General features: G+C 47.4%; 3 protein-coding genes across 7 annotated transcripts in view; 1 reads left to right on the top strand and 2 right to left on the bottom strand.

The window, feature by feature from the left end:
* nebl (nebulette) overlaps nt 1-2,751 on the bottom strand; it is a 55,421-nt gene extending 52,670 nt beyond the window's left edge. The window contains exons 1-2 of one of the 5 annotated variants that reach the window (XM_035619480.2): nt 2,617-2,751; nt 195-572 (exon numbers count right to left, since the gene is read on the bottom strand). In XM_035619480.2, the coding sequence (XP_035475373.1) occupies nt 195-263 (69 nt within the window). In that variant the 5' untranslated portion in view covers nt 264-572; nt 2,617-2,751. Of the gene's footprint in view, nt 1-194; nt 573-2,516 lie in introns of all 5 variants that reach the window. The other 4 variants (XM_035619479.2, XM_035619482.2, XM_035619481.2 and 1 more) reach the window with 4 other exon arrangements.
* A 121-nt stretch (nt 2,752-2,872) lies between these two features.
* ezh2 (enhancer of zeste 2 polycomb repressive complex 2 subunit) lies at nt 2,873-11,305 on the top strand. Its single transcript, XM_035619487.2, has 19 exons — nt 2,873-3,251; nt 4,969-5,092; nt 5,200-5,328; nt 5,418-5,537; nt 5,623-5,743; nt 6,064-6,252; nt 6,725-6,830; nt 6,971-7,134; nt 7,293-7,390; nt 7,504-7,771; nt 7,858-8,024; nt 8,111-8,246; nt 8,337-8,462; nt 8,556-8,734; nt 8,859-8,954; nt 9,605-9,686; nt 9,994-10,074; nt 10,167-10,251; nt 10,372-11,305. The coding sequence occupies exons 2-19, from the start codon at nt 4,976-4,978 to the stop codon at nt 10,430-10,432; spliced, it is 2,325 nt and encodes a 774-aa protein (XP_035475380.1). The 5' UTR covers nt 2,873-3,251; nt 4,969-4,975; the 3' UTR covers nt 10,433-11,305.
* Nucleotides 11,306-13,413: 2,108 nt separating this feature from the next.
* Nucleotides 13,414-25,000, bottom strand: part of LOC118291306 (cullin-1) — a 17,174-nt gene continuing 5,587 nt past the window's right edge. The window contains exons 2-22 of the mRNA XM_035619486.2: nt 22,131-22,556; nt 21,013-21,187; nt 20,739-20,906; nt 20,048-20,098; nt 19,572-19,662; nt 18,551-18,714; nt 18,243-18,405; nt 17,882-18,012; nt 17,645-17,752; nt 17,397-17,503; nt 17,130-17,178; nt 16,807-16,938; nt 16,598-16,715; nt 16,435-16,511; nt 16,152-16,270; nt 15,688-15,793; nt 15,558-15,605; nt 15,010-15,092; nt 14,801-14,906; nt 14,605-14,718; nt 13,414-14,274 (exon numbers count right to left, since the gene is read on the bottom strand). Of these exons, the coding sequence (XP_035475379.1) occupies nt 14,194-14,274; nt 14,605-14,718; nt 14,801-14,906; nt 15,010-15,092; nt 15,558-15,605; nt 15,688-15,793; nt 16,152-16,270; nt 16,435-16,511; nt 16,598-16,715; nt 16,807-16,938; nt 17,130-17,178; nt 17,397-17,503; nt 17,645-17,752; nt 17,882-18,012; nt 18,243-18,405; nt 18,551-18,714; nt 19,572-19,662; nt 20,048-20,098; nt 20,739-20,906; nt 21,013-21,187; nt 22,131-22,270 (2,331 nt within the window). The 5' untranslated portion in view covers nt 22,271-22,556 and the 3' untranslated portion in view covers nt 13,414-14,193. The remainder of the gene's footprint in view (nt 14,275-14,604; nt 14,719-14,800; nt 14,907-15,009; nt 15,093-15,557; nt 15,606-15,687; nt 15,794-16,151; nt 16,271-16,434; nt 16,512-16,597; nt 16,716-16,806; nt 16,939-17,129; nt 17,179-17,396; nt 17,504-17,644; nt 17,753-17,881; nt 18,013-18,242; nt 18,406-18,550; nt 18,715-19,571; nt 19,663-20,047; nt 20,099-20,738; nt 20,907-21,012; nt 21,188-22,130; nt 22,557-25,000) is intronic.

Raw genomic sequence — 25,000 nt, 5'->3', positions numbered from 1 at the left:
GCATCAGCTGCTGAGTTACACTTATTATAATGTGTTATGATGTATAATGCTTTTGGTTTGGTCGGAATAAAGGTGTGAGGAGGTTCGTCTCCAAAGACTTGGCTGAACTCCAGACATGCGCTAGTGTGAAGTGTGTGTGTGCGTGCGTGTGTGTGTGTGTGTGTGTGTGCGTGTGTGTGTGTGTGTGCGCGCACCTTGTCCAGGCAGCTGACTTTCTCCGTCGGGTAGACGATCTTCCCGCAGCGGGCGCAGTGAGGGTTCATCCTCCACAAGCTCCTCGTCTCTTCTCCTCAGTTAGTTCCACTTGTTGTCGTTGTTACGCAACAGAGAGATGGTGTTGTCCCAGAACGCACCACTGGGGGGGGGGGGGGGGGGGTGTCCCGTCCCGTCCTGCGAACCGAGGGGACAGTCTGGGGTCCTGCTCCTGCTCCTGCACCGTCCGGACTGAGGCTGGAGGAGGAAGAGGAGGAGGATGAAGAGGAGGAGGAGGAGGATGAAGAGGAGGAGGAGGAGGAGGAGGATGCGCAGGGACCGAGCGAGCGCTCCACCGGCGACAAGCTGGCGGGAGTTCCCTTGGAAAAAGAAAAGAAAAACCGGAAACGACCATGAGTTCCCTTCAAAGTCAAAGCAGAATAAAACCGATTAAAAAAGAAAAGGGAAAAAATAGCATGGTAATTATTTTTCACAGATTTTTTTTTAGAAAAAATAGGAAACATTAAGTCGTGATTGTGAGAGATTTTTTTTCATAATTTACAACCACAACAGACTAATTATGAACTTGCCTGAGAACGTTTCCTCCAGTTTGAACGTAGTTAATTCACAGATGCGACGCGTTTTAATGTAGAAAAAAGATGAAAAAACAAAACTCGTGTCCCAGGTACAGTGCACCGGAAGTGGGACGCTTCAGATTCTTTTACTTTTACGTTTTCTTCCAAATCAAATCAACTGTCACGACATTCAACAGAACAGAGACAATATTGACCGTCAACGTCCAAGTCGGCGGACTTCATGTTTTCGTCATACAATATTTCCTGGTTCATAATAAAAGTGAATTCACACACAATTAGTTTCATTAACAGATTTCCCATTGATTTTTCGAAAATACAAATTTAAAAACGCTCTTGGTAGTATTTTGTGATGATGCTGATTATGTGATTCAATTTATTGTTCTTCAAGAAATAACAACGTTTGAATCCAACATTTTACCATTAATAGGTAAATGGCTCCGCCTGGTGGCCGAACTAGAGATAGACTCAAACCGACATACTTTGAGAGTAAAAAAAAAGGATTATTGATCTTCTTCATCATCTTGAATATTGACTTGTAAGAGTGGAGTGATTATATGTTGACATTGATCACATGGACCTGGATGAATATTAGTCACTGTAGTTCAGTTTGGTGTGAATTCACTAAAATCATCAAAGTGTGAGTCACTTTTATATTACTTCTCAGATTTGCCCTCAGTGTGATGAGGATTATTCCTGAGGGTTTACATATTTCTTCTGGAGGTCCACGTTTCCTTGGTTTACGTGAATCTTCAGCGCAATGTTACTTCCCAGTTGTTACCACAGGAGGGCGCTACTCGCTGTAGTGAGATCTCCAGGTGTAACTGAAGGTGAAGTGAGAGACTTTTCTGAAATCAATTTCTGATGAAACTCCCATCAGGTGCAACCACATCTTTAAAGGAAAAAAACCTTCTTGGTGCAGAAGTTCACTCTGGACTGGCCCGAGGTTTTTAGAAAACCAAGACGTCAGTCTGCTGGTTCTGCTTTAGTTCAGGGAGCTGAACCTGATCAGAGACCAGCAGCACAGTCTTCCCACGCTGCTCCGCATGTTCTAGAAAAATGGTCCTCAACTCCTCAGGAAAATGTTTACTGACGTTATAAATCAAGTGAGATGTCACTTTCTCATAGACTTCTATAGAAACAACCAGTGGAGTCGCCCCCTGCTGGTCAGTACAGAGAATACAGGCTTCAGACACTTCCACATCGCCTTCACTTTCTGGACCTGGTGACTACATTTTTATATACATATGAAGTCTCTGTCTCTCAGTAGATTGAAAATAATGTGCTAACATGTAGAAAAATATAAATTGCTAAATTGCTTCTCAATTCACATTTAGAGAACAAAATGAATAATAACCCCCTTTTTTTCTTTCAATGAGAAAACTAACAATACTCCCACACTGATAAAGACTTTGTGATTATAGTTCAGGTTTTGTTTTCGCTAACACCTGTACATGTACATTCCATGGAACTTCCAGTGGGCCCTGAACGCGGCATGAAGACCGGTGCCGCACTGTCAGCCAATGGCTGTGCAGAGGGGGCGGGGCTGAATACACTCCCCGACCCTTGCCCTCGCTGTCTGCGGCCGCTCACTGAATCTCATCCGCTTCTTATTAACACCGTCACTCGCCCTCAGCCCCCCCCCCCCCCCCCCCGGGCCACTCCGCATGGAGAACGGCTGGTGGCGCTCAGAGAAGTGTGACGAAATGTGCGCCTGTTGGCTTTCCATACCCGTCTGTGTATTGTGACGGAGAGTATCAGATCACTGTCGCGACACACGGGTTGTAAATAGACTTTCCACTCGACTCCAGTCGTCTCCTCGCTCGCTCACCGACGCGAATGTGCCAACTGACGTGCGCCACCGACGCCGGTGGACGGACGAGAGAACAAAGGGGGCCGCGTCCACATGTCCCCGTCGCAGGGGCCCGCCCACCCGCCGCAGCAGCTCCGAGTCTCATTGGTTGGCGCCGGCGACACAAACCGCCACCTATCGCGTGTTTCAACACTGACAAACGCCTAAACGTCGGCGCCTGTGATTGGCCCGAGCGTTTGGCGCCTCTTGAATCCGCTGCAGCAGTAGTGGGCGGCGAGGGAGCGACGGAGAGCGGTTTGAACGGTCAGAGGATCCGAGGCGGAAACAAACAACGTTGTTGAATCTTCCACAGACGCGGTGTTTCCGTCCCACAGACACGGCGGCTCCGGTGCTCGAACCAGGCCCACGGTGGAGGGAAGGCAGCCTCCTCCGTCTGCCGTCTCCGAGGCACGCGAAGCCGGCTGTCGCGCAAAGTGCATCGCTCCCTCCGCCTCCTCCCGAGCTAGCTGCTAACTAGCCAGCGAGCTAACGCGACGGCTAGCCCCGGAACACGGAGCCGAGCTAATCCCGACCACACAGGAGCACGTCGCCCGGGTTCTGACGCGCCGATCCCGGAGAACCCCCGCTGGATGAGGACGGAGCCTCCGGGGCAGGTATGAGCAGCTGTCAGCGTCGATGTCCGGCTCGGACGAGCTCACACGAGTCGGACGAGCTCACACGAGTCGGACGAGCTCCTGCTTCTGCTCCGCGGCGCCGCTCGAGCGCGTCGATCTTTTGTTAACGAACTCGACTGTTAGCTGCTGTCGAGCCGCACGTCCCGCAACCACAACTTTGTCTCCTCTTTGTCTCCTCTAGCGCAGTTCACTGGGAAGGAAATGTTCAGGGTTGATCGAGAGCCACTTCCCTCAAATGATCGAGTCAAACGGTTCGGATGAGAAAGAAGGGGTGTGGGGGGGGGGGGGGGGGGGGGGGGGGGGGGGGGGGGGGGGGTGTTACAAACAAACATGACCGTACATCAGTAGCTCTCTGCTGAGTTCTGTATTTGTATCTAATATTATGAGTGAAATATATATATATATATATATATATATATATGTGTGTGTGTATGTATATATGTGGTATGTGTGTGTGTGTATGTATATATGTGGTATGTGTGAGTGTGTATGTATATATATGTGTGTGTGTATATATATATATATATATATGCGTGTGTTTGTATATATATATATATATGCGTGTGTTTGTATATATATATGCGTGTGTTTGTATATATATATATATATATGCGTGTGTTTGTATATATATATGCGTGTGTTTGTATATATATATATATATGCGTGTGTTTGTATATATATATATATATATATGCGTGTGTTTGTATATATATATGCGTGTGTTTGTATATATATATGTGTGTGTGAGTGTGTGTGTATATATATGAGATGTGTCTGAGTGTGTATATATATATATATGTGTGTGTTTGTGTATGTATATATGTGTATGTATATATATATATATATATATATATATATATATACACACACACACACACACACACACGTTTGCTCCTTTAACCCCCGCCTGCATTTATCCGTCGGCCACTAGTTTACTCTCAGACTCAGTACAGATTGTGACCCGACAGTAAACTGACATGTTGATGCAGAACACTGTCCTGTGATGATCTGTCTCCGGGAACAACCAAGTGTCGGGGACGGATGAGCCAAGTCCAGAGGCTTTTCCGAGGTCATTTATCTCTGTCAGAGTAATGTCGTCATCTCACAAAACACGAATTGCCATTTCCTTTGTACCAGTCTCTGTTGAAAGTGCGCGTGTGGAACTTCATATGGATGTGTAATGCTGTCAAACGTAGTTTACACGTATGAATAACCTGCACGGTTCAGCCCAAGCAGAGTCTGGTGGACGACATGCGTTTCGAACACCGTCAGAACCGCCGCATTTGTACTTTACGGCTCAGCAACCGGTGCCGATGAAGCGAGTACTTTGGCGCGGGTGACTTGAGTTCGAGGCTTTGGCCTCGTGGTTAGTGCGTCCGTCTCACGTACCAGAGTAACGACCTTGTTACTGAAACATCAACACAACCATAGAGATAAATAGACGAAATCTGTTCACCGTTACGCGAACAAACGAGGCAGACTCACACGTACACATTCCAAACTTTTGATTAGGTTCTGTACCCTACGTGCAAAACGGAGGGATGGGGAAGTGGGACGGACGCTAAGTCCGCATCCGTTTAAACCTTGTTTTGTCCTTGAGGAGAAAGCAGAAGATGATTGTCAAATTTGAAGACTTCGACGGCAAAGAGTTGAAAACGTGTGTGGAAACCTTCATCGTCCTTCTGCTTGGCTGCAGGTCGATCATGGTGCTCACGGGGAAGCGCTCGGAGAAGGGCCCCGCCTACTGGAAGAAGAGGGTCAAGTCCGAGTACATGAGGCTTCGGCAGCTCAAGCGCTTCCGGCGGGCCGACGAGGTCAAGGTGCGTCTCTCATTTCATCTGTTTAAATCAAAATGTTTGTTCATGTTTTAAACTAGGTTGTCATGTTAATTGTTGTGTTAAATTATTTATTTTTGTAACTCTTCCAGAGCATGTTCAGCACCAACCGTCAGAAAATCATGAAGCGAACTGATATTCTGAACCAGGAGTGGAAGACCAGACGGATCCAGCCCGTTCACATCATGACGTCCGTCGGGTCTCTGCGAGGCACCAGGGAGGTCAGCAGGACCGACATTGTTCTAACGAGTCGCACTTGACAGTGACGAGGAAAAAGTCTTCTCACCCTTTGTCTTTTCTCCCTGCACAGTGTACGGTGGACGGAGGCTTCTCCGACTCCCACCGGCAGGTCATCCCCCTGAAGACGCTCAACGCCGTGGCCTCGGTGCCGGTCATGTACTCCTGGTCGCCGCTGCAGCAGAACTTCATGGTGTGTACGAACCTCCAAAAACAATGGCGCCAGATGTGCATTTGGGACAGTTTTTAAACCACAGCTGTCTTTTGTTTGGCACCAGGTCGAAGACGAGACCGTGCTCCACAACATCCCCTACATGGGAGACGAGATCCTGGACCAGGACGGTACCTTCATTGAAGAGCTCATCAAGAACTACGACGGCAAAGTGCACGGGGACAGAGGTGAGGACGACGATGCGACAGCTCCGTCGAAAGTGAAGCCAGATCATCGTGATCGCCCCCTTGTGGCTGGCTGCAGTGTATCATAAACCCCCGCCTCCTCCCCCAAGTTAGCAGACGACCAAACTTAAGAAATAAAAAAGTACATGTTCAGACATTTTAGGTCGCTCTTATCAGGTTAAGTAGAGATTGAACCAAAAAAATAGGGCAGAAATTATAAAATAATGTAAGTTATGTGAACTCAGCTGTACGATGATGTTCTGCCCTCAGGACAAAAGGGGACGGATATTTCTTCTTGTTTATATTGTCGTGTTGTCTTGCAGAGTGCGGCTTCATCAACGACGAGATCTTCGTGGAGCTGGTCAACGCCCTGTCCCAGTACAGCGACAACGAGGACGACGAGGACGAGGAGGAGGAACCACAGGACTTCAAGGTGGAGAAGATGGAGGCATGCGACGGCGGCAAGGAGCCTCCAGAGGACCCGCGCAAGGACGGACTCGTCAGTGGCGAGAGTGAGTCCCGACGCCGAGATCGATCTGTGGAAACAACTTCCACAGGTTGTTGTTTTTTGCACCAGCTTCAATATCACGGATCATTACGACGAGATCAATAAGTGTCACAGGGACAACGTGAGCAGATATTTACGTTAGCAGACCCTTTCCGTTGGCAGACCTTTCCGTTGGCAGACATTTACGTAGGCGGACATTCACATTCAGCTTCTCTGGAAAAGTTCAGGACAATGTTCCGGACTTCCTGGCGAGTCTGAAAGCAGCTTGTTGTTGTGTGTTTGTGCCCTGATGGTGTGTGTGTGTGTGTGTGTGTGTGTGTGTGTGTGTGTGTGTGTGTGTGTGTGTGTGTGTGTGTGTGTGTGTGTGTGTGTGTGTGTGTGTGTGTGTGTGTGTGTGTGTGTGTGTGTGTGTGTGTGTGTGTGTGTGTGTGTGTGTGTGTGTGTGTGTGTGTGTGTGTGTGTGTGTGTGTTTTCAGACCGAACCAGTAATGACATCTCCAAGAAGTTTCCATCTGACAAGATTTTTGAAGCCATCTCCTCCATGTTCCCCGACAAGGGCTCCACCGAGGAGCTCAAAGAGAAGTCAGTGTCTCGCCAAACCTTTGGATCTTTTTTTTTTTTGTCCTGTTGCTTTCGTTTCATTTGTAGGCTCTGATTTTCAAGTACTTTTACTTTGTCGTTATAACTCACGCAACACATTTCTCTCTCTCTCTGTGTTGCAGGTACAAGGAGTTGACGGAGCAGCAGCTGCCCGGAGCGCTGCCTCCCGAATGCACGCCGAACATCGACGGCCCCAACGCTCGCTCGGTGCAGCGCGAGCAGAGCCTGCACTCGTTCCACACTCTGTTTTGCCGACGCTGCTTCAAATACGACTGCTTCCTCCACCGTCAGTGCGCGCGCACACACACACACACACACACACACACACACACACACACAGAGATAGAGAGAGAAATGTGTTTAACTAACAGTCTAAACAGTCTAACTAATTATCTCCGACATGGAGTATATGTTTTCATATTCATCTTGCGTCCCTTCCTGTAGCCTTCCACGCAACTCCCAACACCTACAAGCGCAAGAACCTGGAGAACCTGGTGGAGAGTAAACCCTGCGGCATCGACTGCTACATGTACCTGGTGCAGGTGAGTCACGTTCCGTTGTCTGATTTCATCTGTGATGACTGGAAAAATATATAATTTGAATATTGTTATTTGTTGCCACTGACACTGTTGTCGTTGTTCTGTGGTTTGCCCAGGACGGGATGGTGAGGGAGTATCCCGCGGCAGCAGTGGCCGAGCGCGTCAAGACGCCCTCCAAGCGCACGGTGGGCCGTCGCCGCGGACGACTGCCCAACGGCAACGGCAACAGCCGGCCCGGCACTCCCAGCGTCTCCTCGGAAACTAAGGACACTGACAGCGACCGCGAGGGCGGCAAAGACGACGAACGGGACGACGAGCGGGACAACGACAACGACAAAGACGACGACGACGACGATAAGAAGGACGAGAACACCAGCAGCTCGGGTACGAAATAACAAAAACCCGTTAATCCCGGGGGGAAACGTTCCCGCCGTGGAAATTCCCTTATTGACTTGCATGTGTGTGTGCAGAGGGCAACTCGCGGTGTCAGACGCCGGTGAAGATGAAGCTGAGCGGCGAGGCCGAGGCGGTGGACTGGAGCGGTGCCGAAGCGTCTCTGTTCCGGGTTCTCATCGGGACGTACTACGACAACTACTGCGCCATCGCGCGACTCGTCGCCACCAAGACCTGCAGACAGGTGAGCCACCGGCCCCACGTGTAGTTCACACCCTTGAGGGCGGAGGTGATTCGAGATTCCTGACGGTCCCGTCGTCTCGACTGCAGGTGTACGAGTTCCGGGTGAAGGAGTCAAGCATCATCGCCCGGGCTCCCGCCGAGGACGAGGACACGCCCCCTAGGAAGAAGAAGAGGAAACACCGACTGTGGGCCACTCACTGCAGGAAGATCCAGCTGAAGAAAGGTCAGAGGTCGCACAGTCTGAGGATGATTCAACTGGAAGAAGAAAAAAAATTCCCATCTTGACCTTCGTGTCTCCTCCCTCCTGTTTCAGACGGTTCTTCCAATCACGTGTATAATTACCAGCCGTGCGATCACCCGCGGCAACCCTGCGACTCCTCCTGTCCCTGTGTCACCGCTCAGAACTTCTGCGAGAAGTTCTGCCAGTGCAGCTCCGAGTGTACGAACCAGCAGCGCCGCCGCCATCAAGCCTTTTAAAAATACAAACAAACCTACTGGTGTCTCACGTATCTCTGTGACTCTCCGGATGCAGGTCAGAACCGATTCCCGGGTTGCCGGTGCAAAGCCCAGTGCAACACCAAGCAGTGTCCCTGCTACCTGGCGGTGAGGGAGTGCGACCCGGACCTGTGCCTGACCTGCGGCGCCGCCGACCACTGGGACAGTAAGAACGTGTCCTGCAAGAACTGCTCCATCCAGAGAGGAGCCAAGAAGGTGACGCCGCTCTTCTACTTCTTCGTCTTCTTTCTTCTTCTTCGTCTTCTTCAGCACATTGAAACCTGAATGTGTTTTGTACATGAGCATGTGGTTTGATTCTCCGGGTCTCTGGGTCCTTCAGCACCTCCTGCTGGCGCCGTCAGACGTGGCCGGTTGGGGCATCTTCATCAAAGAGCCGGTCCAGAAGAACGAGTTCATCTCCGAGTACTGCGGAGAGGTAGGATGATCAAAACAGCTGCATCTGCACGTCGATACACTCTTAGATTCAGATGAGATCAAGGGAAAGAAACTGCAGCGCGAAGTAGTAACTCATGTTGCGTTCACTTACATCTCGGAACTCTGACCCTCCGAGTCGAGGAGGCGTTCGAGTGTCAACCTCCGACTTGCAGGACTTTAATTTCGAGTCCTGTGGTTAAATGGAACGACAACCCGACGCCCACGCTCCGAGCACAGTGGAGCGCAGCATCACTCGCCGACATGAAGGTCGCGGTGTAGTAAAAGTGTTTCAACCGATCAGCGACGTCGATGTTACACTGTAGGATTGTGGGTAGTTTAGTATTTTATACTTAAAACGAGGTTGATTTCATACGGACTTCTATCGTTTCACAACCTCACAGCTCGACGGGTGAGTCAACCTCGGGTGGTTACGACATTATGACTAATAATCAAAATGTCAACGGAGAATATGAATATGGACCGTTTAGTTCAATAACCGTATTCAACAAGACGTAGCGAACATGGGGACTCACACGCAGGTCGGGTCCACCTCATGGAACTATATTTAACTCATATATGAACACATAGTTATGGACAATATATTCAATATTCAACTTTGTGTAATTTGAGTGAAAAATGTGTCTTCTGCAGATCATCTCTCAGGACGAAGCCGACCGCCGAGGCAAAGTCTACGACAAATACATGTGCAGCTTCCTCTTCAACCTCAACAACGGTAACACACACACACACACACACAGTGTGGAATTTGATTTGAGTCATTTCCAGGTCTGGATAAGTCTGGAAAATTATGAGTGTCTAGGGAATTAGTGATAGACATCACGATCACCTTTCTGCAGAAACCGTGACTTTGTGTGTATGAAGTGCAACACGAGTCAGAATGTGACATGTCGGATTTTTAAATGATTTACCTACATAAATAATATATAATAGAACTTCAAGTTCTGCGTGGGGGCGTTTGAAATCCTGACATCTTAAATCTTTTTTTTTTAATCGTCAGGTAATTTTCCTTCTCTCCTCAGACTTTGTCGTCGACGCCACGAGGAAAGGAAATAAGATCCGCTTCGCCAACCACTCGGTGAACCCCAACTGCTACGCTAAAGGTAACGAGCGGGGGGCGGGGGGCGGGGGGCGGGGTCTGACCCCAACAACAGTCTGAGTGTCTGAACTCTGGTGTGTGTCTCCGCCTCCGCAGTGATGATGGTGAACGGGGATCACCGGATCGGGATCTTCGCCAAGAGGGCGATCCAGACCGGAGAGGAGCTGTTCTTCGACTACAGGTCAGTGGCGAGTAATCGTTACGTCGTTAACGTTTTAATATTTTTACTGTCCGGTCGAAAACAAATGGTCAGTCGAGCTGCTGCGTTGTTCAAAGTCTTGATCCCGTCTGCGTCTCCCAGGTACAGCCAGGCCGACGCGCTGAAGTACGTCGGGATCGAGCGGGAGTTGGAGATCGCCTGACGTCCCGACCTCTACTTCCTGTGGACTGGCAACACGACGGCCTTACACACACGTACACACACACACACACACACACACACCTTCACTTCAGGAAAATCCAGACGACCTGTCAACGACGTTTAAAAAAAGAAAAGCTTCAGGAAATCTGGGAATTTTTTAAAATACTTTTCAAATGCTTCTGTGATTTTTCTTTTTCTGCTGTCACCAAATCGTACTCTTCAGTCGGACGTTTCGATTCGATCGCCTACAAACTTTTTAAAAAAAATCTGTTTGTTATGTTTTCTAGAGGCGACAAACCCTCGACTGTCTTTTTCTAGATTCAAGCTTCAGTGACCAGAATCCTCCACCAGCCTCGTGCTCACGTCACTTCTTTTTCCTTTTTCTTCGTATCGTTTGCCCCCCCCCCCCCCCCCCCCCCCCCCCCCGGCGCTCCCAAGATTCCTTTCTTCAGCTTGTCGTTTATCCGCTCACTTTCCGTTTGCTGTGAAATACGTCTGGCTCTCGATGCGGGCGGTTCTACTTGTGGTTATTCAAATTTTTTTTTTTTTTTAAGTGTAGTTTCTTAATTTTTTTCATGGTTAATCTGTTCAATCATGAAATGTCAAGAAAATGAATTCCCAAAAGTCTTGTTTGGTCCAGAAATCATGAAACGGAGAAAAGCAGGAAGACGTCGCCTGTTGTGAAAATATAATCGTGCTGATTGATTTGATGATGCGATGACGCAGTGACGCCTTCAACAGCAAACTTGAAAACCCTGTAAATCCCAACGCTGAAAATGAAAACCTTCTCTCAGATTGAACATTTTTAATTTTCTGGCTTCAACTCTGTGATGCTGCTTCAGGTGCTAATAAAAAAAAACAACTGGAAACTCAACAGACAAACTTTGTTTCCTGCTACAGATGAAGGTTTTACATGACTCAGACTCTCGGATGCCGTCGGTGAACAGTTTTCCTCGGCTCCATTTTGTTTCCTCTTTTCTTCTTCCTCCTCCGGTTCCGTCGCGTCTCATCGACGTTGTGAAGAAAATGGAACTCGGTTCTCGACGAACGTCTCGTTTCTGAAACTCGGGCGAGAGACCGAGGTTTTAAACGACAGTTTTTATATTTTTTTGGATCCGTTTTTGTTAAAATAAAACACCGGGATTTTTGACAAATCTCTGCATTTTTCCTTCTATTTCTAGTGATACACGAAAAGTATTCAGGTAGTTTGAAAAGCGAATGTGTTGAAGTGCTTCGGGAGACTTTCATCAAAATTTAAAAACCCAAAGAAATGTGATTAAAGAAATTCTGTAAAAATCATCAAACTCTTAAACGTTTGTAGAACCTGGAGCCGATGATTCAAACGGAGACTTGGTTTGACGTTAAAGATTCAGGTCTAATATTTGATTTTTATTTCATTAGTTTCTCCAACACGTCCCTGCAGCGCAGCGGAGGACCGACGGGAAACTTTCCTCTGGAACGTCGCTCTCTGCTGCTTCTAGATCAGATTTTACAGCTGATCCCCAAATTTCAAACCTCGAGACGATTCCTCTGTGACTCCTCCTCCTCGTCGTGTGACGTCCAATCAGTAGGATGTAATAAGTTTTTCCGAACATTCCTCTTTTTACAATCTCACTCGCTCCTCTCGTCGTCTTCTTCCTCTTCGTCGTCCTGTAATTATCCACAGACCTGAAGGAGACGGACGCAGCCGCGTCTCGTGTCTCACGTGTCGTCTGTAGACGCCGGACGAAAGACTTCATGGGGCCGTGATCCCCGAAACCTGGTGCTTCGCTTCTACACGTCATGAAATATATTTGGGGGGAAATCAAACACTGTCGATGTAATTTTTTACATTTTATTATAAAAGTTGTCACAGCTCACGAACCTTCCTGTGAAAAATAAAGATGGACGACGCCTCTCCACGTCACCGCCCACACACGCTCTCGACCAATCAGGAGTCAGTGTTAGCTGTTGATCATGACGTCTCAAATTATAAGAACTTCCTAAAGAGACAGACGCGTCTTTGGAAACATTTGTTTAACGTCCACGTCCCATCTGCCAACATACAAAGGGGCGGGGCTTATGAGCTATACTGCAGCCAGCCACCAGGGGGCGATCTAGGAGCCGTCATGTCGTCCATCTTTGTTTACGGTCCGGTGTCGATGAATTTAAAGATTGTGCAAACCAGCAATCCTTCACATTTCTTATAGAATTTTTTAAAAAAAAATGTAAAAAGTCACAGCAGCTCTTTTTTTTGGTTTATAAACAAGATGTTTAAATCTGAAATCAGCTGCTGTGGAGTTTTGTTAATAATCACAAGGAGCTGAGGTTTGTTATTTAAATTCGGTTCATGAGAAAGAGAAGTTTGTTTTATCGTTTCACAACAAACGCCTGCGTGGTCTTTTCTTCCCTGGACGACTTTGTGAAACAGGGATTTTGTTCCAAGTGATGATGCAGATTAAAATATTATAAGTGGACAAGTTTTCTGACTTTCTTTGAACAGGATGGAGACAAGTGTCACGTGGATAAAGATTTTTGCTCCTGAGGGGAAAACGTTACAGATTAAATATAAATATCAAGTTTCCAGACTTTAAATGAAGAGCAACCAGTTTTCGCTTTTTTAATTTTGAGTTTGGAATATTTTCGTCAAACCAATTTTTAGTTTGTCAGAAAATTAATAGTCTTTATATTATTCTAAGTTCTTCTTCTCTGAGGTTTCGGGACTTTTGATAGAACAAAAACCGAGAATTTTTTAAATAACATTTATTTGATAAAAACCCTCATCAGTTCCGGTGTCCGCCGCTGCAGATTCACAAAGAACTACAGTTGATTTATGGCAAAATATTAAAAGAAATTAAATATATTTTCCTCATAACCACAACAAGGTCTTCCCCGTTACTCTGGGAGAATAATCCAGTCGCCATTAAATGAGATGAAAAGCAAAGGAACTATTCTCCTTTTTCTTTCCCCGGATGGAAAAGTGGTGGAGGCGAGACGACAGCGTTTAGAGAAATCTTTCCTTGTTTTTATTTATCACACATTTAGAAAATGAACCACACTATACAAATGTCCACCGCTCGGTCCCGAGACCGGCCTCCTGCACGAGCCCGACCCGCCTCGGGCCACGAGCGTCACGGCGGCGCCGACCTCACCAAGCTCCTCCCCCTCCTCTTCCTCCAGCGGCTTTAAATCACGACCGGCTTCGACATTTCGCGGCGTGCGGCGGTGGACTGCGGCGGCTGCCCAGTGACTCGACTTGTATTTTTTTTTACTCTTTAATGTTTTTCGTGGTCACTGTGGTGCAGGTAGGCAGTAGCATGCAGAAACCTTTGGATGAGGCTCTCCTCTGATTGGCTGTAGGCTAATTCATTATGTATGCGCTATGTCAATAAGGGAGCAGAGTTTTTTTTCTCCCGCCCTCCCCTCCCCTTCATAGAGTCTGTGGTTATTTACAATATGACAAGAAGAAAGTGTGTTCGAGTCCTACGGACGGGACGGGGGCAGGCGAGCATGTAGACGGGGGTTCCCGGGCTCAACAGCAGGGGCGGCAGCGTTTGTTCCTTGAAGGCAGAGCAGAAAGTTCACGCCCCTCCCCTCCCCCTACGTTGATGGTTTGTCAAATCGCGGCGGCGGCGACACACTCACAACATGTCCGCCGCTCAGAGGGATCCACACTTTATTACTCAGACATAAAAAAAAGAAAAGAAGATAACAAATAAAAATAAAACTGAGGAGAGGAGAGCCGGCGGGCGGGCGGGCGGGAGGAAGGAGGGCGGGCGGCGTTCAGGCCAGGTAGCTGTACGTGTCCTTCTCTCCGTCCACTCGCTCCAGGTATTCCTTCTCTATCAGGATGTCGATACATTTCTGTCCACAAGAGGGAGACAAACGTCACCACCACACCGCAGAGAACAAAACATCAGTGATTTTAATAGAGCTGCGGCAGGTAATCGATTAGTAATCAACGACTGAATTCATCACTGATTGTTCTGATAATCGATTCAAGTAGTTTTTATGAAAAAAAAATCCTGATTTCAGCTTCTTGAATATGAATATGTTCTGGTTTCTTTGCTCCTCTGGGACAGTGAACTAAATATCTTTGGTGTGTGGACAAAACAAAACATTACTTTTGAAACACAATCAACATTTTTCACCAAACAACGAAACGATTAATCGAGGAAATGGTCGACAGATCACCTTGATGACGGGGACTCTGGGTTTGAACCGGGACGACAGCTGGTTCAGGACCTCGGCGAGGAGCTGCTGGTGCTTCAGGACCTTCCTCATCTTCATGATTCTCACAATGGCCGCCTGCGGACACACGACAGGGTTAACGAACAAACCCGACTTGTACACTTGGGCGCTCGGCGGCGGCGAGGGCGCGACACGTCACCTGGATCAGGAGCTTCCTATCTTCCTCGATGTTCTTGTGAGTCGTCTCCTGCTCCTGTTTCTGCTCCGTCTTCATCGGCACGTTGATGTTCACCCTCAGCTTCTTACTGCGGACGAGAAAACCAACGGCTTAACATCTCCATGATGACGACGACGACGACGACAACAACAACACGTCGACCAGCTCCATCATCTGAAGCAGCTTCTCACTTCTTGTATCCGAGGAACAGTTTGATGACGGTGTCCGGTTTGAACTCCACCTCGTCCACGTTGGCGTTCTCGTCCTCCATCACCTGACGGACGGTAGAGACACAGTTGACCTGGGCGACCTCTCAACCTTTTATTTGTTTAGCTTTTTTTTAAAGGTGACATCACCACTTGAGCACAATAATATCAATAATATAGGAAGGTAGTTGGGTAGGTAGGTAGATAGGAAGGAAGTAAGTTAGGTGGAAGGAAGGCGGCAGAAAAAGAAAACTTTAATTCTACAGTTTTTATTTTATTAATTCAAGTTCTACGTATGTGTTTTATTTTTATCTATAATAAAGGTTATGCCCATCAAACTTCCAAATCGCTGCAGCATTGAAATAATTCTTCATAAAATACGACGACAGACTTATAATAATTGTTATAACAAAATTAAACCTTTTTTTTTTTTCCCCCAGACAGAGGTGAGTGTAAAACTGATATCTGTCGCCCTCTACTGTCTGAATAGAAACGACACGTGACAGGAGAGTCTGGTCTTTGGTTTCACTCACCAGCAGCTTCGACTTTAACAAAATCTGCAGGACCTGAACCAGGATATCCTGAGGACAAAAGAAACGGGACGGTTTGAGGAGGAATCTAAACTTGTTCCGTGTTCCGCGTCAGAAAAGGTTCAAGTCTCACAGTTTTGATCTGAGTGCTGTCGGTGAGCTGCTGGACGGTGTAGCTGTCCTCGGTGTTGTACTGCAGCAGGATGGCCATCTGGAAGGTGGAGGCCTGCAGCGTGTACCTGTCGTCAACAACAACAACAGGTTCAGTCCACAGGAAACAGACGGAAACAAGTTCACACTCGCTCTCGGTTGAACCAGACGATTGAAGATGGAGGTTTCTTCAGTCCTGAGAGACGGACTCGTATCGCTGGTTTGTCTTCTACATGGATCCAATAAGCAGAGGTAAAATAAATCTCATGTTGCGCTGATCTGTTGGACGAGGTTTCGTCTTACATTGTCATCATTTGACTTTTAAAACATTACGTTGATTTCACCGAGATCGGCCGCCGCCGTCGGCTACAGGAAGAAAGACGGTGTCCGACAGACTCCCCCCCACAGCGCCCCCTACCCGTGACCCCCGACAGTTCGTCTGTGTACCTGTTCTTGAAGCAGTTGGTGACCAGCTCGCCCTTGGACAGGTGATAGAGCCACGTCAACTTCCTGCCGCTGTGTCGGCTGGCGTAGGATGCCGTGAAGCGCTGGTAGCTTCGCTCCAGCTGCACACAGAGGGGGGGGGGGGGGGGGGGGGGGGGGGGGGGGGGGGGGGTAGACACACGATGACATCACAGACGAAGTCGACGCTTCACTCGCCCCGAGTTGAAATATTTAAACTTATTAAAAGATTTAGTTGTTGTTTTTGTGTCCGTTGGATGGGCCTCACCTCAGAGGGCAGAGCGAAGGTGCAGGACTGCTGGAAAGGCCAAGACCCGGAGCTCAGGACCTGGATACTGAAGTCCACTTTAACACACACACACGCAAGAAATTAATGATCACTGTCACGTTATCACGCAGGTTTTTATTTGCTTTGCGTGCGTGTCACTCACGGTCCAGAGGCTCAGAGTTGGTCAGGTGCTTCTTGAACTGCTCGTTCAGGTCTTTGCTGACGCCGATGTCCTGGAACATCCGCTGCAGTTTGGACGTGTATTCGAACCCGCACGCTTGCTGCAGGGGAACAAAAAAACAAAACAGCCGTGAGGTTTGTAAAACATGGCGGGGGATTCACGAGTCGACAGATCGTGTCGCCGCTGCGTACCTTGAGTTTGGAGATCATGCTGGCCTCCGCGTCGTCGCTGGCACTGTTCTGGTGGACCAGGCGTTTGGCCAGCATCTTGGCGTAGAACTTCTGGAAAACGTCTTTGTCCTCGATGTACTTGAACACGACCATCTGGACGAGGAGGCGCGGGGGAGAAACGTGCCTTAGCTAACGTGATGCTAACGTTTCGAGTTCAGCGATTTAGTGTCAACACAATCTCAGCCGCCCTGCTCTCTGAATATCACTATCTGCAATATATATATATATATGAAAACACATAAATATATATAGACAAGAGTGAGTTTGGTTGAAGAGCCACTCACCACTTGGTTGAGTGTGTCCTCCAGTTCTGCCTCCTCTGGGTTTTTGGAGCTGAACACAAAACACGCACAGAGTGAAAGTGAGATGTTAGTCATCAAAGACGAAAACGAGACACGTCATCGTGAAGTTACACACAGTTTTTGTCAACGTTGGCCTAAAATCCTGGATATTGGTTTGTCATCTTGGGACAAATAATTTTAAAAAATTGAAGTTAAGGTTTCTCATATTTCGTCGAGCCACATCTGTGTTCCGGTGTTAACGTCGCCCACCTCTTCTTGAGTAAAGAGTCGCAGTATCTGGCCAGCAGCTCAGGAGACTTGCTGGACGACTGAGCCATCCTGGTGACGCCGTTGTTGTTGATGAATCGGCCGCACGCCTGCGAAGCGGAGGGACATTCAGGTTTTAATAAATTCTGATTTTAAAAAATGGCTAAAAAACAATGTTGTGACTCGTCACAATATTTAAGTTCTCCGTACGCTTCCCCGCCCCCGTTTGGTTCCCTGGAGGATTTACTGACCTTGTCGAGAGCTGCCACGAAGCCGGCGTCGTTGTTGAAGGCAGACATGACCAAGGCGTTGTACTTCTTGTGGACGTCCAGGGTGGTCTGCACGTACACTTTGGGGTCCTGGAAGAAACATACACGCACACACATCAAACACAACCTGGTTCATGTGACGTGACTGTACCTTTCTGCCTGTGGCCCTCATAAACCATTTTTTACTGGGGACAAACGCTAGTATAGAGTGGTGCGTACATTGAGCGCGGCCTCGCCGCACTTCTCTATGGCGGCCAGGCCCTGGTTGTGGATGTGAGTCTCCAGGAGCTTCTTCAGTTCACCCAGACCGTCGGTGATCCGCGACACCAGGTTGTACATCCGGCCCAGGTCTGAATAACACGAGAGGGAGGACGAGAGTTACTGACAGAAAAACCAAAACAAGATAAAAAATAAAAATTGGTGTCCTGGTGAAGTGAGGATGATTAAATTCTTGCAAACCTCTGGTTTTAAACCTGTAAATTAATTATAACTCGGAGCCAAAGTTGATAAAAGTGATATTGAAACCTGCATCTCCGGCTGCAAAAAAAAAAAGCAACACGACACAAAATGGCCGGTTCACCTTCGTTCTTGTCGGCGTCCTGGAGGTTCTGGAACTCGGTGTGGAAGATCTCCAGGTGCTTCTCTATGAGGACCTGCTCGCACTTCCTGGCCAGCTCATCCTGGGTGAATTCGTGGAGGTAAACCTGCACACGCCTCTGCTCCTCCAGCAGCCGAGCCTCCGCCTGAGGACACCACGCACAGAGAAACGACATCGGACACAAACACGGTCGTCGGTTACAAGTGTTGCTCCGAGGACAAACCGGGAGAGCAACCGTCCTCAAAGGCGACAGAACAAAAACCCTTCTTATTTAAAAACGACCCGCCTACCTTCTTCATGTACTCTGTGACGGGGTTCTGCTGCAGGAACTCTGTGCTCTCGCGGGTGTAGAAGCGCTCCGTGTCCGTGAGGAACTGACACTCAAAGTACTCCTTGTAGACGGACAGCGTCGGGCCCTTGGCGAAGGCGTCCTCCTCGTTCAGGCCCAGCTCGACTGCAGGAGGAGGAGAGGTGACGTGTCGTCAGGAGACTGGAACCACGCGATCGTCCCCGTTCTTAATACTTCACATTTATTTAGTTTCAGACACTTTTTGAAACAGTTTTGAAACGTGTAAACTTTTAAGGGGCCAATTGTTGTGGTTGGGTCAAAGACATGTTTAAGTCTGGTTTTACATCGATGCTCCGCGTTTGACTGACTTCATGTGACGCCATGGCAACATGCAAAACACGTCATCCGTGTGTGATGTGTGCGTGCGAGGTTTGACGCCGGAGTATTTTTTATTGTATTAAAGTCCCAGTGTGTCATTTTTTTAATTTTCTGGCGGCATCTGGTGGTAAAGTGCAAACCACAACCCACTGAGCGACCGACAGGGGACACTTTATGGCGGCGCACCGCTGATTCCATCTCCTGGTTTCCGGCAGTGTCTGAAAATTCAACGTGAACGCGGCGTATTCTGGACTGTTTAGTTCAACAACCGTGTTCAACATGAGGTAGAAACATGGAGACTCACACGGAGGTCGGTCCAGCTCATGGAACTATATATAACTCATATGAACACATAGTTACGGACAATATATTCTATTATGTGAACAAGTTCTAAATATTACACACTGTAGCTTTAAGTTAGACATGCTTTAAACTGTTAATATTTAATACCTTAAATTTCAAGTTCCAATTTGCCAGAAATCTGTTCCCACAGTCGTTTTGTGTTTGTGTTTGTTTTTTAAAAAGAAAAAAAAAGAGAAAAAGAATGGGTTCTGGCTCCGGTACCATTCTAAAAGTATGGAATAAAACCTTCCAACACCCAACATCTGTTTGTCTGTACGTCTTCACCGCACACGGGGACCTACCATACGACTGGACCACACCGCTGATCAGTCTGGTGTTAATGGTCTCACCATTCCTCTCTCTCTCTATCAGCTTCAGCACAGCGTTTGTTACCTGAGGAGACACGAGGAGAGTTTCACTTCCACGTTCATTATTTGTACCACAACAACAAAAAGAGAGGGATTTATTTTTAGTGTGATTGAAGTGCGTTTACAGTCACAGCAGTAACGGAAGTCTGGTCTTGTGGCAGGTAAAGTGAGTAACCGGGTCATGCCATTTCTCCCCGTATAACATGAGCGGGGGAGAAAGAATGTGAAGAATGATGGGAGTAACTCTGCCTCTGGTACATCCGGTGGCGCTCTGCCAACCGGGGTGAGGTGTTTACATGGCGTTTGAGAAACCGCGGGGTAAAGCCTTAACCCCGAATATAATCGGGTTTTTAAACTGCATGTAAACGCACTGTCACTTCATGTCTATAAAAAAGAAATCACACACACACCTGTTTGTTGAGGGGTCGGAATAAACACTCCCTCCAGGTCACAAGTGCCAGCTGGGAGGAAGAGAGAGAGGGGAGGAGGAAGAGGGGGAGGAAGAGTGAGAGGATTAACAATTGGTCCAGACTTTACGCTTCATGTCAATCACTCGTCTCTTCCTTTTCCGTCTATATATTTTTTTAACACTCAAACGTATTAGTCCGGGACCCCTCGGTTCATTTTTTCGATTTCCAAGAGGCGTTGCCGATGGATGCAGACGAATCACGTGGCGTCCAGAGCAGAGAGGAGGCGTCTGTGACGTCTGTGATGATGATTCCACAACGTCTGTGAAACAGTGTTGATGTTTTTGTGGGAGAAATGTGAAAATATGAGGTTCTTTTTAGTCAAATGCTCGTTCGTCGGCGGCAGCCATCTTGGTTGTTTACAATAGTAACTTCCGTCCGTCGTTGCGGTGTAAAACCCGCCCACTATCAGATAACTGGGTGTAATTGGACCAGCGAGATTTCTGCCGGAGGAAGTAGATCGCTTACCAATGTAGGAGAACCAGACCGAGAGTCTGACGGAGCAAATTTAAAATGAGCATGACCCAGAATTCATCTGGGTCCCCGGGCTACAATGCGTTGACCATTTAAAGTTCTGGTAACGACACCGGTCACAAACAGAGGGAACAGAGACACATGTCGACGTTCGACTCACAGAATATATCTCATAAATGCCCTTGCGTCCCTCGTCACACTCCCGTCTGACCCAGTGGCGGTTGAGGTAGGCGCAGATCCCGTTCAGGACCTTACTAGAGAAACGGTAATCCTCCCACTGCTGGGTGTAAAACTTCAGCACACACTCGTCCATCAGGTCCTCGCCGTCCTGCAGAGTGGGAAGAACGGGGGGTGTGGGGGGCAAGAGGAAGATTTAGAGGCGGGGATTGCAGAGGGTGTGTGCGTCGGAGTTTCGTGCGTGTGGGTGGACTCACCTTGAGCAGGCTGGTCAAATAGTTCTTCAGGAACTCCTTGAGTCGCTTGTAGAGCTCCAGGCCTACGAACTGAGCCCCGCCAGGAGTGGTGGACTTTTTGGAGGGCTTGGCCGGCGGCACCGAGCCCCGGCCCTGGCTGGACTGGTGGACGCTGGTACAATAGTTATATACGTGTCTGAGGGAAGGATTAAGGAGCGAAAAACACTCGTACGCCACAGACAGCACTAACCTGTCAGAGGGTTTGAATTCAAATTTAAACTCATTTTCCTTTATTCTGGCTCGTGTGGAGTTAAAATTTGTGTCAAATCTGTTTGAGACCATGCGAGTGGGTGCGTTTTGTAAATAATGACGGAAGAGGAAGCGAGGTGGTCAAACAAACAAAAGGTGAAATATCATCTCTCACCTTTACATCACAAACACTGCGGATGATTCATATGAGTTCATAGGATGGGCAAAAGAAACTGCCTTCCCTTTTTTTGTACATCACTTCTTCCTGATTTAAAAAAAACAACAACAACACACAATTTGATGTATTTAGTTCTGAAATAAAACTATGTTTTGTGGTCCAGTAATCATATCTCATAAATAAATCATGTGATTATTTTGTTGCAAAGGTTTGTTTCCGGTCGGGACCATTTAGCTGCAGCTCATGACCTGATGAAATATTTGCTAACTGTTCGCTAACTTTTTAAAATCAAGCCTTTAGGTGAGATGATGACTGACTAGGCCGCATGAGCTAGTTAGTGAGCTTGGTGAATTATAAAAAAAATTAATGTTTGCTTACATTTTTCCTTCTAAAGCTTCGACTCCAGTTAATTCAATACATCTGTTAAGTCTCAATATGAAAATAAGTGGAAAAATGTCCCTCATAATTGCCACAGCTGTTTGACGAACACCCACAAACACAAATAAATCTTTACTTCTGTAAAAAACATTCATCTGTGAATCGGTGAATTTCTGCCTGATCGCTGATTTATCAAGATGGTTGCCTCGTGTTTGTCTGTCAAGGGGCTCGCAGATTACTGGTTGTCCGCTCTGGGAAACCCTTTCTACAACCTCTCTACCACCACAGCCACGTCAACCAACATTCATTCATTTGCCCCGATCTCTCAGGATACGTGTAGAGTTCCATGTAGCGCGACTTGGCCATGCTTTGCCGCGTGTACACCTGCTGGATGCCAGCCCGCAGGTCGTCCCATATCTGGTCCAGGCCTATCTGTTTCAGTCCATGGGGGTTCTGGGTCCTGTTGGACGACATGGTGGTGGAGCCCCTCGTCCTCCTCTCCTCTACCCGACCAGTGCCCCTACGGCGAGCGTTCTCTCTCCCCCCCGGCCTCCTCTCCCCTGGTTGATTTCCGGTCCTGGGCTCGCGCTGCTCTCAGAGTTCGCAGTCCATCTGGCTGGGCGGCGCTCGGGGGAAGCTCGTTGTCGGGAGGGGGGGAGGGGGGGCTGTGCGACGCGTCGCAGTCCCACTCTGCACACCTGGGTGGCGCTGTCTGCCCCACTCCTCCACCTGAACGCTGAACGATTCCTCACCAGATGACCTGAGAGGGAAGCGAGAAGGAACACATTCTGATTAATAACACTCCGAAATAAAAGTCCAATCGCCGCCTCAGTGCCAGGTAGGTTTTATATATATTAATCTGTTGACACCCGGCTCTGATCCCTACAGGCCGACGGTGCCGACCACACCTTGACGTCACTCGGCTAATGACAGATTAGTCCACTTCAGCGCCTCCACCACTTCCTCTACCGGTCCCGTCCACAACGCGTCTCCCACAGATCATCAGCCAATATTTACTTTTCAGTCTGAAAACCTTCAACCTCCAAGAACGTTAAGAGGAAATGAACAGTTCCATCGTGTTGCTAAGAGAAACTGGTGCACGATCAACTGTTTGTTTGATGTAAACATGAGCAATATTTGACTAATTATTCAGATTTGTTTTCAAGAGGAATTATTTTAACTTTGGAGGAATTGAAATATTAATACACGTGATTTGATCAGAGGTGATGGTGAGAGAGAGGGGCGATCGAGACCATCAAAAATTAAGGTTGAGAGAAAATACATATTTCACACTGGGCTGATTATTTACACTACGTTTGTTTCACTTGATTGTTTTTTATTGATTTAACTGAAGTACGGTGGAATTCATTTGCATTTTTTGGAGAGCGATCGACAGAAAGAAACATGTCAAAAGTGAAAATCTGATTTAAATTGAGAAGAATAAAAAGAGGTAACGAGAATTATCTTGTTAAAATATGTAAAAAAAAAGTTTCCGTGTAGAAATATTATAAAAACATATTTGTTTTCCTTCTTTCTTTCTTTGCATGTGTCAGCCCGAGGGTGTTATGAAAAGCTGAGTTCAGGCAACATTTCACATTTCCAGAATTTCCCTAAATATGTCTTCACGGTTACAGTGACGTCCAGAGGAGGGGCGTCGAACCGACAACACTCATTTATAAGAAAAGTGACGCTGTACTTCCTGTTTTCTTTCACTTTGAACTGAATGAAGCGGAGTGAAGTCGTCAGAATCTGGGTTCTGGGAAGTGTTTTCTACGATTTCAGACATTTTATAAACTAAATCATTGAGATTAAGCTGATAAAGAGAAAACGCCTTAATTCAAATCAGCTGCCGCCACAGGAGCAGGACAGCTGATCTCTCTTCTCAGAGACGACTGAAGAACGTTTCCTTGAGCAGGTACGACACCAAGACTATCACAACGCATGTCACATGATCAGACACAGAACATTTAAGAGCCACAAGGAAAAGGGTCTTTTGCTGTGTGAATAAGCAGCGGAGACACTCAAGGGTACAATCTGTTTGCTGCTGCGTCTATATTTAGACGCTGGACGTCCAGTCATTACAGGACCAGAGACTCGGGACACCAACCAGGGTGTGATGGACTGTCGGCGGAAAGGAAGGCGGAGCTCCGAGTGACCTGCTCCGTTTTACTTCCTGTCCCGTTGACGAGTCCTGGCTGCTGCTCACCTTTCAAATTACTTTGAAATAACCGATAAGTGTTTTGAATACACTGCACAGGAAACTGAATATTACTTCTACTGAGACCAAGTTAACTTCACAGTTAATATTTTGAGCAAAACAGTATTAGAGTCAGTGTTCAGATTTCTCTTGTTCATCAGATCAAACCCCGAAGATGTTTTACATTTAATGTCACATAACAAATTGAGAAGTGGCAACTTGCTTGAAAAAGACCTGATCGTCTTCATCGACTGAAAAAATTATAGATTTCTTCAGTCAACCAATCAACTAAAGCCTAGTTTCTACAAAAGATAATCACAGCAGGTTCAATTTGGAAACAACTCCTGTAAATTAATAATAATAATAATTTCTAAAATCAGGGGGAAATATAAAAAAGGTTGATTTTATTTCTTCAGCACATATTTTAACCGTTTCATTCATTAAATGTCAAATAATGATTAAAAACAAAACAACAATCATCAGTTCCCATGTGAGATCATGTGACGTCTTCAAATTACTGCTTTTGTTTAAATTACCAGTTCAAATATCCAAAACATTCATAGAATATTAAAATATCATATAAAACAGAGCAAAGCCGCAAATCTCTACGTTTGAGAAGCAAACGTTTGACTTTTCTTTCTGCCGCCGTCGACAACTCTCCTGACCGGAAGAAGCACTTCTGATAAATGCGTGGCGACAAGATCAAGAATGACACGGGCCATGATCAAAATATTTTTTTGACATCCTGGGTATTTATTTCCACAGACCCGTGCAGAGGTGGGACGCCGCCTGGTGCGTTCACTGACCGTAGGGGCCAGATCCCAGGCTCAGCCTCGCGTCCTCGCTCGACTCGGAAAGGCAGCTCGACCTACCTGAGGTGCTCCCGACAGTTGCCATGGCAACTGGGGGCAGACAGCACCTCCCCGAGTAGCCATTGGACTGTACAGAAAGCCTCTCTGCGTGCGTCTTCCTGTGCGAGGAAAAAGGTGCCCTTCAACCGCAGCGCT

The sequence above is a fragment of the Scophthalmus maximus genome, chromosome 21 (genome assembly GCF_022379125.1).
Source record: "Scophthalmus maximus strain ysfricsl-2021 chromosome 21, ASM2237912v1, whole genome shotgun sequence".
Taxonomy (NCBI): domain Eukaryota; kingdom Metazoa; phylum Chordata; class Actinopteri; order Pleuronectiformes; family Scophthalmidae; genus Scophthalmus; species Scophthalmus maximus.
Note: the sequence above shows the minus strand (reverse complement) of the source record. Positions and strands in the feature narration are given on the sequence as shown.